Source organism: Gadus chalcogrammus, chromosome 11 (genome assembly GCF_026213295.1).
Source record: "Gadus chalcogrammus isolate NIFS_2021 chromosome 11, NIFS_Gcha_1.0, whole genome shotgun sequence".
NCBI classification, from domain to species: Eukaryota; Metazoa; Chordata; class Actinopteri; order Gadiformes; family Gadidae; genus Gadus; species Gadus chalcogrammus.
The window spans coordinates 4,026,832-4,037,660 of NC_079422.1; the positions used below are offsets into that span (position 1 = coordinate 4,026,832).

The 10,829-nt window shown below is 45.3% G+C and overlaps 1 protein-coding gene across 3 annotated transcripts; it reads left to right on the forward strand.

Annotated features, from left to right (window-relative positions):
• The first annotated feature begins 9 nt into the window (after positions 1–9).
• On the forward strand, positions 10–10,380 carry LOC130392539 (uncharacterized). Of its 3 annotated transcripts, XM_056603079.1 has the most exons (8): positions 10–88; positions 184–237; positions 3,636–6,833; positions 7,682–7,874; positions 8,384–8,482; positions 8,601–8,850; positions 8,995–9,111; positions 9,501–10,380. In XM_056603079.1, the coding sequence occupies exons 3-8, from the start codon at positions 4,057–4,059 to the stop codon at positions 9,662–9,664; spliced, it is 3,600 nt and encodes a 1,199-aa protein (XP_056459054.1). In that variant the 5' UTR covers positions 10–88; positions 184–237; positions 3,636–4,056; the 3' UTR covers positions 9,665–10,380. The 3 variants fall into 3 exon arrangements, with proteins under 3 accessions (XP_056459054.1, XP_056459055.1, XP_056459053.1); XM_056603080.1 differs by lacking the exons at positions 10–88; positions 184–237 and adding an exon at positions 1,772–1,859; XM_056603078.1 differs by lacking the exons at positions 10–88; positions 184–237 and adding an exon at positions 2,579–2,711.
• Positions 10,381–10,829: the final 449 nt, after the last annotated feature.

The following is a 10,829-nucleotide window of genomic DNA, read 5'->3' on the forward strand; positions in this document are numbered from 1 at the left end:
GTGGATATGGTTGGTCGCTTTGAAAGAGGAGGTTTCCACATGCATGGAGGCAAGGAAGCTGGTGCGGGCCTGGTTGAGGCTGTTAAAGGTCAATGATGGATGTTGAGGTTGGGTTGGCTGATAACGCCACGTAACAGCAACTCAACATCTGTAACCCCAGCAGAACTTCCTGTGTGTCAACAGAAGGCGCAGACGCACTGCTGAGTGAGGCAAAACCAGAAGAGAAGACCAACTAGTGTGAGTATTAATACACTTTATCTGGTCTCACATCTCAGTTTGAATCCTGCTGTTTTTGTGACTGTTATTTTAATGTTTAAATCTTTTTGTCACTCTCTCTATGAGATTGGCTTTTCTATTTTTTTTATGGCTGCATGTAAATCTTCTTTATCCATAAAATGTTTGTTTTTTTAATCTCGTGAAACATGTTGCATGCAATGTGGTGTGTGGTAGCGTATTGGGCCACAGCTTTCTTTTGATGTTGCCCAACATGTATATCCAACACTAGTTTCATAACATAAACATAAACTCTACTATAGGTCAAAAGGGAATACTTAAAGAGACACTGTGTAAAAATTACTCCCATCTAGTGGTACAATTGTATATTGCATTCAAACTAATAGTGCTCGCTTGTTCAAAAACTACGGTGGGCAGTATGTGCCAAGAAGCTGTGTCATGACATCCAATACTACCTCATCGAGTCATTCAAGTGATGATGAGGTTCTGTTATTTCAAACAAATTTCAAACTGCATTGATTCATTAGTGTAAGATAATGATGTATGAGTAATTATTCCTCGAGCAAGATAGTGTATTATTTCAGTCATCATTCACGCTGGCTCAGAGTGCAAACCCTAACCCTGTACCACGTAGTGCTTTTTGTCCCTCTCGGCAGTTCATAGACCGGAAGAACATGGAAGCCTCCATGAAGCTTACCCGTCCTATGTAACTACATATTAATTATTCTTCGCTCAGGAGGATAAGTGAGATTTTTGGCAGAGATAATTTTACACCAATGAGGACTTACTTATGAATGAATATGTAGATTTGAGGTAATAAATGACTTAAAATATTACACAGTGTCCTTTAATAGTGTACCTGTTCTGCAAGTTTAGTAGAGAGTATGCATGACTAATAGATAAACAATGTAATATATGTCCTTAGGCAGTTTCATTTTGACAAGAGGTTGGCGTCATGATTCTGGTGGGTTGCCAGAAACTATTGTATGACAGTGCTTGTTATTACCCCTATATGTGGTATCCCTTCAGCCCTTTGGATTTCTACATAGAGGGCAGGTAACCGGACTCTAGTCTTTCTCGTCTACTGGCTGGCTTACAGATTCGCTCCTAGTGTTTAAATTAGCTCTAACCCTAGCTTGGCCATGAACACTTTTCACGCATTAGCTGGGCATATATGTGCCTGGCTTTTGTGTTATTGTTTTCATAAATGTGTGTGTGTGTGTGTGTGTGTGTGTGTGTGTGTGTGTGTGTGTGTGTGTGTGTGTGTGTGTGTGTGTGTGTGTGTGTGTGTGTGTGTGTGTGTGTGTTTTGTGTGTACATGCATGCTTTTATGTTGACTGAGAGTGACACATGACACATTGTTCGTGTGGAATGCAACCCTATGAGAAGAAGACATAAACAATGGAAGAGGTGGAGAGAGGAACAGAAGGAACAGAAGAGAGAGAGAAGGCAAGAGAGGGCGAGACACAGTGGAGGAGAGGAAAAACCAGTGTGGCAGGTTTACGTCACTGTACAGCATTCATCACGTAGGCCTGATGGACGGAAAAGGCGCGGCACGGACAGGGGGCCCGACGTTCCTCATGTTGTGTTCTGCTTGAGCCCAGCGCTACGGTGCGCCACCAGAGGTAGAACCCCCCCCCCCCCCCCCCCCATAGAGCTTCTGCATAGTGCCTGTCGAAATCAGCCGGTTTGCATGTACCGTGTGTTTGTGTTTGTGTTTGCTTTTAGGTGTGTTTGCCTGCATGTCAGTGTGTGTGCATGTCTGTGTCTGTGAGTGTGTGTATGTGTGTGTGTGTGTTTTATTTGTCCGTGCATATTCTTTGGTGTGTTTAAGTTTAAGTGTGTGTGTGGGTGTATGTGTATGTGTGTGTTAGCTAAAGGAGAGACGTGTGTGTGTGCGTGCGTGCGTGTGTGTGTGAATGTTTGTTTGTTTGTTTCTGTGTGCATGTGCTTATTCATGTGTGTGTTTAAGTATGTATACACTTAAGCCTGTGTGTGTGTATGTGTGTGCGTGTGTGTGTGTGTGTGTGTTTGTGTGTGTGTGTGTGTGTGCGTGCGTGCGTGTGTGTGTGAATGTTTGTTTGTTTGTTTCTGTGTGCATGTGCTTATTCATGTGTGTGTTTAAGTATGTATACACTTAAGCCTGTGTGTGTGTATGTGTGTGCGTGTGTGTGTGTGTGTGTGTGTGTGTGTGTGTGTGTGTGTGTGTGTGTGTGTGTGTGTGTGTGTGTGTGTGTGTGTGTGTGTGTGTGTGTGTGTGTGTGTTATTTCTCTCTCTGTACATCTGTTCATACTAAGGCCAAAGGAAATGTGACGGTGTTGCCCTGGTAACCCAGATGGGAGGCTTTGTGCCTTAGCCAGGCAGGTGTGTCTGTAAGTTGACACTCGCATGCGACAGTGAGTGCCAGCAGCTCCCAGCTCAAAAACACTGTCAGGTAGGACGAGAGAGGACATCATATGGCACCCTGTAGATGACGGTTGGTTACTCTTCTCTTACCTCTGCTTCTCTCTCCTGTGTAGATGGCAGTATTTTGTTTTTGCTCCTTCAGATGAATGTTGTAATCGATTGCTGGGATAACTAGGGTTGTATTTATTAAGTGATCTGGAGGATCTATCAATATAACTTTGTTGCTTCTTCCCCTGACAGGTATTACTGTTTAATATGTAATTGTTTGAATGTGCATATGTGGGTTTTGCATAATGGCTCATTAATCATCAGTAATATCTCGCTTTAAGTGGCTATCCATTGGAATGCAAATCCATTCCACTTCCGAGCTATAACTTTATATTCTTGGGGGAAGAACAGAGATCCTTTGTTTTTAGGCATTTTCAGTCGGTCATATTTGTTAATGAGAGGAAAATAACATATGCTGATACACATAGTTTCTGCCTCGAGGATTGCTGCAGAGTAAGTTCTTCCAGTTTTTCAATCAGAAGAGTGTGACATGTAGCAGAGAGTATGTTACTTGTGTAAACAACCGTTTGTGACCTATGTGTATGAGTAAGAGCATTGTTGCTCTGGACTGAAGACAGTCATTGAGTCTATTGAGAACCTATTACACATGATGAGATACCTGAGGGAGGTTGGTTTAGTTTTCACCACCAATCCTCTTTTTCCTCTCTTTATCCTATTTTTCCACTTCATCATTCTGATTTCTTCTTTACAAGCCATAATTTCCTAAATCTTAATTCATTTCTTCCCATTGCAGATATTGTTTAATATTATTCTCCTTTCTATTTTCTTTAGTTTCTGTCATCACACATTTGTTTTTGCTTCAACTGCCGCTTTTAAACCAATCCACAGTACTGTTTGGCTGCATAACCACAATCCACCAAGCACAACATTCCAGCCCAATCCCAGTAACAAACTTTATATTTGTGTGTTTCTTGTGATTGTGCAGGCATTGAAGGCTGTTGTCCGAAGTCATCTATGCCAATGAGGATTCAACAGATCAGTATCTTAAACCTGGAAAGACAAAACACCAAACTCTTCAGAAGAGGATACCAGAGAAGCCCTTTTTGTTGTTTTACCGCAGAAGGGGAAAGAGCATCCACAGTGTCACTGGAATTCCATGGTGGTTGAAATCATACGTGCCCAAGTGTGCAGCTACTCTTGGTAACTTTTGAAAGACAATTATAAGAGTGCTGCTGCCCTGGCACTCTGTCAACTGTCTATGCCCTTGGAATATTGGCTCATGACAACACAAACTGAGTGGAGAGCAGACGCAGGCTCACATACAGCCCAACCCTGAGGAGCAGCATTTACTACTTCCCAGTGTTATTTGTTATTACCCCACAGGGAGTAATAACAATTTTTTCTTTATGCTTCCGGACATGGACATGCCTCTGCTCTCCAATCCTGTGAGTGAGTACAATAAGAGGGAGACTGGAGCCCATGTCATAGTTGACTCTGAAAGTGCTCTCTTCTACAGACTCACGCGCAGTGCAGGCAACAAGAGAGTCATGCCAGCAGACAAGTACCGGAGCCACAATAAGTATTTTACTGAGAGGGACGACCCAATCCCTGGCATGAACAGGCAAGATCACATCCTTTGTAGAAATCCAGCCTGGCCTGCCAATCGATCTGGTATCGTTACTGTAAGCGCGGACAGGCAAACATTGTCGTCTGACTTGATAAGCCAGAATTACTCTGAAAGCCAGGCACCTTGCGTACGGGGAAGGACTGAGTGGAGGAGGGATTTCCTACCAAGCAGGAGCAGAAGCTTGGACTGGAGGGAAGCAGTCCCCTGCCCGGCCCAGGCCTCAAGGACCGGACCTCTGACACTTACTTCAGGTTACCAAGCAGGCCTGGTTAGCAACAGGTCCGGGAGTTTGGAGAGAGGAGGCCCCAGAGACAGAGCCAGAGCCATGGTCACTGGGGGCCGTGTCATGGCAAGAGCCAATTCTCTTAACTCTGGCGGTTTGGCCAATGGCCATGGAGAGAGAATCTCAGTGGGAAGAAATCTAGAACCAAGAAGGGGACTTTCGGGCTATGCTATGGAGAAATGTGAATGGGGCCAATCTCTCCCCGTCAGGATAGGAGGAGGCCAGAGTATCTGGGAGAGAATTGAGAAGCTCTACCCCTCCCAGGAGCCCAGTAAAACTAAGGGATTTGTTCGTACGAAGTGCCTATCAATCCCTATTGGAGACTGGCCACTGTATGGTGGAGAAGGACGTCCCACTACAGCTAGAGGCGAGGCATTGAGCCCTAATTCCTCTTCCTCCATGGATAACCCTACTACCTATCAAAGTCGACTGTGCTATGAGGGGGGATCAGGGGGGACGTTCCCTAGATGTTTCTCAAGGGGAGCAACAAGCAGCCTTGAGTTACAGCAAAACGGTAAATCCTCTTCATCATCACCTGATAGTAAAAGCTCAAGCTTCAATTCAGAAGAGTCGATACCTTCAGTGTCTCCAGTGCCAGATTATACTTGGAGGAGAACCTCAGGGAGGCAGTGGCAGAGTATGCTCCTAGAGGGACGTAGCGTTCAGTGGGACAGAGGCACAAAACAGTTAGGCACCAGGTCTCTGGACAGACGCACAGCCAATTTCACTAAGACGTGGGCTGTGCAAGAAGCGGGACTTGTGCCCTGTGCCATCAGACAACCACAACCTCCCCTAGAGGAGGAGTCTTCAGTTCCCTCCCCGAACGAGCCCGGACATACGGATGGGAGGGCAGGGAGGAGTGAGGAGGAGAATGGGACAGCAGACGCCGTTGAAGGCAGAGGTGGTGTGGAAACAGCAGGCGGGACAAGCCACAGAGTGAGCAGCGCTGAGCTGAGAATGAGGTCAACGGAACCAGAAGAAGAAAAGAAAAGAAAAGAGATGCAGAGTGATGCCAGAATGCTTGGAGAGAAAATGACAGACAGGGAAGGAAATGGAGCAGTGGAAAGTAGCAGCGTGGCCGAGGACGTGTTTGACTCAGGCGCTCCACACATCGCCTTCGGACCCACGGTGAAGAAGGCAGCGCCTCAGAAGCTGATCATTCCCTCGGCGGCCAGCGTGAGGAATAAGATCCACCAGTTTGAGAGTCTGAGTCAGAGAGCTGTGGGCTCCGCCGCCGGCCAGTTCCCCAAGCCCACCAGGACCTTCTCCGTTCCAGTCCAGCCCAGTTGGGTCAGTGAGGGGGTGAGAAGGAGTGCATCAGAAAAAGCGTTGAGCAGGCTCAAGGGAAAGAGGGAGGAGGTTGGAGAGGGGACAAGGTATGAGGATAAAAGGAGAGAGGAGGAAGAAAACATATCAGAGGGCAGCTCAGGGAGACGCAGACAAGGGAGTCTGGACAGGATTCAAAGTGAGAATCAAGAGAAGTCTCAAGTTGCACAGAGAAGCTTGAACCAGAGGTTTGAATTTATGGAGGAGGTAGGAAAAGGAATAAACAGCAGAGATGTTGACGTCGTTGAAAGCAGAGACGTGGAGGTTTTTGGTAAATATTCAATGCCAAAGAATGAAATGGAGATCCCTTTGAACAGACACGCCAGAAGCAAATTATACATAGATGAGACAGATGTCTGCAAAGCCAGGCCAAGTAGGGGAGATGCTACCTCCACTCTTACATTAAACCTTCTTCATCACCTTGACCCCTCCCTCAGGAGTCCAGAGCTAATGGGGGATCAGAACCAATCTATCTTAGGCATGTCTTCCGATGTCGGCGACGGGGACAATACTCCGACCAACATTCCCCTGGACTGGCCTTTCCTCTCACACCACCCACTGCCAGGACATTCCAGTCCCACTAGCACCACCACCATTGATGGACAAGATGAGAGAGGTTACATTGCCTCTGAAATCTATGAGCAGACACATTCAACACCAGAGCCAAGCCCATACAGGAGCCTCGTGGATCTGGCCCCTCCTGTCGCCACGGATCCCCATCGCAAGGGGAAGAAACGGAACGAGGACCTGAAAGCCTGGGTGGCCAGCGTGAACCAGAAGATTGAGGGCTGGAGCGACGATGATGAGGAGTATGATGATGATGATGATGATGATGATGATGGCACAGAGAAAGGTGATGATTCCAACTATGATTCAGACTCGGCAGACTCCTCATTGACTATAACCAGTAACATGAGCCAATCGGATCGCAGGAGCTTCTCTGTGAGGTTGGTTGACAAAGCATTATTATTACCGACCAACCTAACTTGCCTAGCTATTTTGCTTTCGCATGCTTTTAGGATTCATATGCTAGGGCTGGCCTTTAAGGATAATTTGGGGATCATAAGACCTGCACCTTATTTTCCTAATGATCATAATAGGTGACTAATCAACAATTGTTGACGTTGGTCCATATTGTTCGAGAACGCTTCACTCACCTGCCACAAAATGTGCTGCAAGATAACTCTTAGGGGAAATATCCCCCGCCTTGAGGAATCATGTGTTTGCAACTGACAGGGTCACATTATTATGATATAAGTGTCTGACAACATTATGGAAAGGACCCCTACAGAGAAAAACTTTTGTCATTGTATTTTTTTATCATTTTATTATCATGCCCAACCAAGTTTTGCTCAAGTAGAAGTCTCACTACTACTATAGAGTAAAGAGTTGTAAAGAACTAGTAAAGAACTGTGGAAACGAGTGTTGGAGAGAGGAGTGTTGGCCGGAATGTTTTGTGTAGGACAACAGCAAGCATGGCTTAGTGGCGTATTCACCCAGAGGTTTGGCGGAAGGAGGCTCGAGGATATCCGAGCATGACTCCTCATTGACCGTTACTTGGTTAGACTCAATAACAAACAAAATAAAAAAATCTGGATAAAGCAAAGGGCATGAATTTGGCCGAGGCCTGATTTAAGAAAGGAAAATAATTTTCTTTGTAGTTGCATTTATCTTCAACAGGTAGAGCATGGCATTAACACTGTTAACTATGTGCACAGAATTGTGGACTCAAGTGTCTACCAAAGGGCATAGACAGTGTGCTCTGCATCCGACTCACCCCCTTCCCCTGCCACAGCCTTGCAGACCTGTGTAACTTTGGCGGAGTGGACTACGAGTCCGGGAGTGAGAGTCAGGGGTGTCTCCCCGGGCGTCGCTCGGCCTCCCTGAGTTCCGACACCTCGGCATTCTCCTGCGTGTCAGTGATGCCCACCGAGGAGCTGGACCGCCTCCTGGCTGACGTCAGGAGCCTGGACGAGGACTCTCTGCAGGTAGCAGCACAGGGTTGGGAAGGAGGGGCCGGGTCCGAGGCCTCAGAGATGTTAAGGGACATTACGGATGATGCAATCCACATAGCCGTCTCTCCTGGCTTCATTACAACATTACAAATATAATTTGTAGAAATTACTTTGTAGCTGATTCTGCTGAAGAGCGTGTGTGTGCATTGGTCAACCCCTCGCCACGAATGTAAATGCTGCTAGCGGTTTGTGATGCTGCTGCTAAAGTTCGACTGCTACTAAAGTGCTACTGCTTATTTTTTACTTTCATGACAAGGGTTCAATCCCTCATCCAAAGGACTTAAGCAGGATCGCTAATACTATGTCTTTTCGGCAAATGATATTGGTCACAGATGTTTTAAGCATATGACCGTTAGGGAGATTCTCCCTCTTTAGATCATTTCAACACCATTCTGTTTTCCTTCATCATGTCCATTGGATGCACAAAAGGATACGTTGAGGGTTTGATGTCAACCTGCCTGTCTACCTCTCTACCTGTGTAGAACTACAACGACGTGGTGGTGGTGGTCCTCCATAAGGACATCGGAGTAGGGCTGGGTTTCAGCATGGCAGGAGGAGCAGACCAGAACAAGCCAATCACGGTAAGGAAAACAAAAAGAAACACTTATTACTTGGGTTGTGTAGTTGTGGGTATTGAGGTTTGTGTGTGTGTGCCACCTGTGTCCTAATCTCTTCTATTGGGTCCCATCTTTTCTCCAGGTGCACAAAGTATTCCCCCTTGGGGCTGCAGCCCAGGAGGGCTCCATGCGGGCTGGTTACCAGGTCCTGTCCATCAACGGCACAACCCTCTGTGGCTCGGGACACTGGGAGGCCACCCGGACCCTGAGGAAGGCCAAGATCCGGGGGATGGGGGTGGTGGTCCTGAAGAGAAGAGGGGTCCTTGCTCCCTCTGCAGGAAGAGAGGGGGTGGATGAGCTAGACAGTGCTCTGGTTCAATCCAGAGACCCAGGTAAGAAGGGTGCATCCTGCATCATTTATGCCTTTACATCACTTCACAAGGGATAATGATAACTCTTGCTCTGAAGACCTAATGTGTGATAGGTCTACTTGGCTGTTTTTAACTTGGCTGTGTGTGCGTCTGATTTTCTACCAGGTCAGCGTGTGTGTGTTCAGTTGGAAAAGCAGAGCAGGGACCTGGGGTTCAGCCTGGAGGGCGGAGTGGGCTCCAGCCTTGGGGACAAGCCGCTCAGCATACAGAAGGTCTTTCAGGGTGAGTCGTCATCAGTCTCCATATTCCCTCGTACTATCCCCTTAGAATCTCTCACAGAGACACCATGCGGCCATCGGTTGTTTGTTTGTTGGCGGAAAGGAGAAGCGCACACATTATTAACTGTGTAATGTCTCATTACAGTCCACGATATATTTAAGTTCAAGTAAATGCCACTCAATGAAACAATTCCTGAAACTTTCATGTTCATTATTTAATCAATGTATTTAATGGAATAATCCAGGCTTAAAAACTATCATAAACTACAGAAATTGAGCTCTCTAGATGCAGAATACTACAAAGTAAATGCTGCACTAATTGGTCAAATATGACCTGGGGTGCATTGTACTTTAACAATAGACAATCCTTGATGATCCCCTTTGTGTTTTAAGGGGGTCCAGCTAGTCAGGTGCTTCCTGGGGACGAGGTGGTGGAGATTAATGGTGTGGACACCACAGGAATGAGACGCCTACAGGTCTGGACCTTCATCAAGAACCTGCCCCCTGGCCCTGTGGATGTTATACTGCGCCGTCCTTTAACGACATTGCATACATAAAGGTGGATGTATCCTGGGTATCACGGCATCTTCACTTTTGCTTACTTTCCGGGCAGCGATGCAAGACCATGTGCCTTAAAGACTGTCACCAGTAACAAGTAGGCTTGGTCCTCCTACCAGCCACACTATTTTAGAAGGAATTAAGACAGGAGTGAAGGAGAAGCAGAAGGGACGATGAAGGAAGGCATATTGTCAACAACAAAGCACTGAAGAAAAAGCCTCTTAGACTATGGATCACTGTTACAAAGGATGTAATATATTGTGAATAGAAGACAAAATATGTTTAAAACTATTGTGTGCACTTAATAAATCCTAAATTAAGCAAACATTGTTGATGCTTGTGTTTAATTACAATTATAAAACTTAGATCCAATAGGGGTTCATATATTAAATAAAAGGTCATGGATTTGGATGGATATGGATCAAGGCAGTGAAATGAAAGCATCCAGTTTCGGTTTTGGACTGTTAACAGACATGAGAAGCCTGAGGCATTCAGCCGTCCCTGGCCTTACCTTTGGCTCGAGAGCATTGTTTTAACCAACCTTGAGCCTCGACTCTGTCGTGAGTTATTCTAACACGCAACATGGTGGGATCTTTCCTTGGTGTGTAACGATTTATCTATTATACAAGGGAAGGCTTAAAACACTGTCAAAATAGCATTAAAGATACTTTCAACACAAAATGTTTTTTTGAAAAACTGAACTCAAAGTCCTGTTTTGTCCGTTATCATGTCACTTTTAAAACATGCTTACATGACTGTTATCAGCAGGTCTCTATTTCCTATTACCATTAAACACTTACACAATCATTAATGGACCATAGTTCAGTGTAATGAGATGGTGACGTTTCATTGTTGACATTAACTTCAAGTACATACAGAACTTTGCTATTTTTTTAAGTTTTAACATTTTTAAGTACTTAAATGATTTTTTTAAAGGTACGTCTAGGAAGGATGTTTTGAATAGACATGAATAGTTTTCGAAAAAATCACGTAACAATTTCATGCATATAAGTTTAGAGCAAAGCTATTAGATCATTTTACATAATAATGTTAACATCACCGAGTTGGAGCATGTAATCCCATGTTAATATAATACATTACATTAAACAGTAAAGTCAACGATGACTATATATGTCAAACTGTCAATATGACTGGATGATTTAA

What these genes read in the sequence shown, in the direction of transcription:
- LOC130392539 (XM_056603079.1), top strand. Translation starts at nt 4,057, where the DNA reads ATGCTTCCGGACATGGACATGCCTCTGCTCTCCAATCCTGTGAGTGAG. An exon ending in CGCAGGAGCTTCTCTGTGAG is followed by an intron (nt 6,834 to 7,681) that starts GTTGGTTGACAA and finishes CCCCTGCCACAG; the next exon opens with CCTTGCAGACCTGTGTAACT. An exon ending in TGGACGAGGACTCTCTGCAG is followed by an intron (nt 7,875 to 8,383) that starts GTAGCAGCACAG and finishes CTACCTGTGTAG; the next exon opens with AACTACAACGACGTGGTGGT.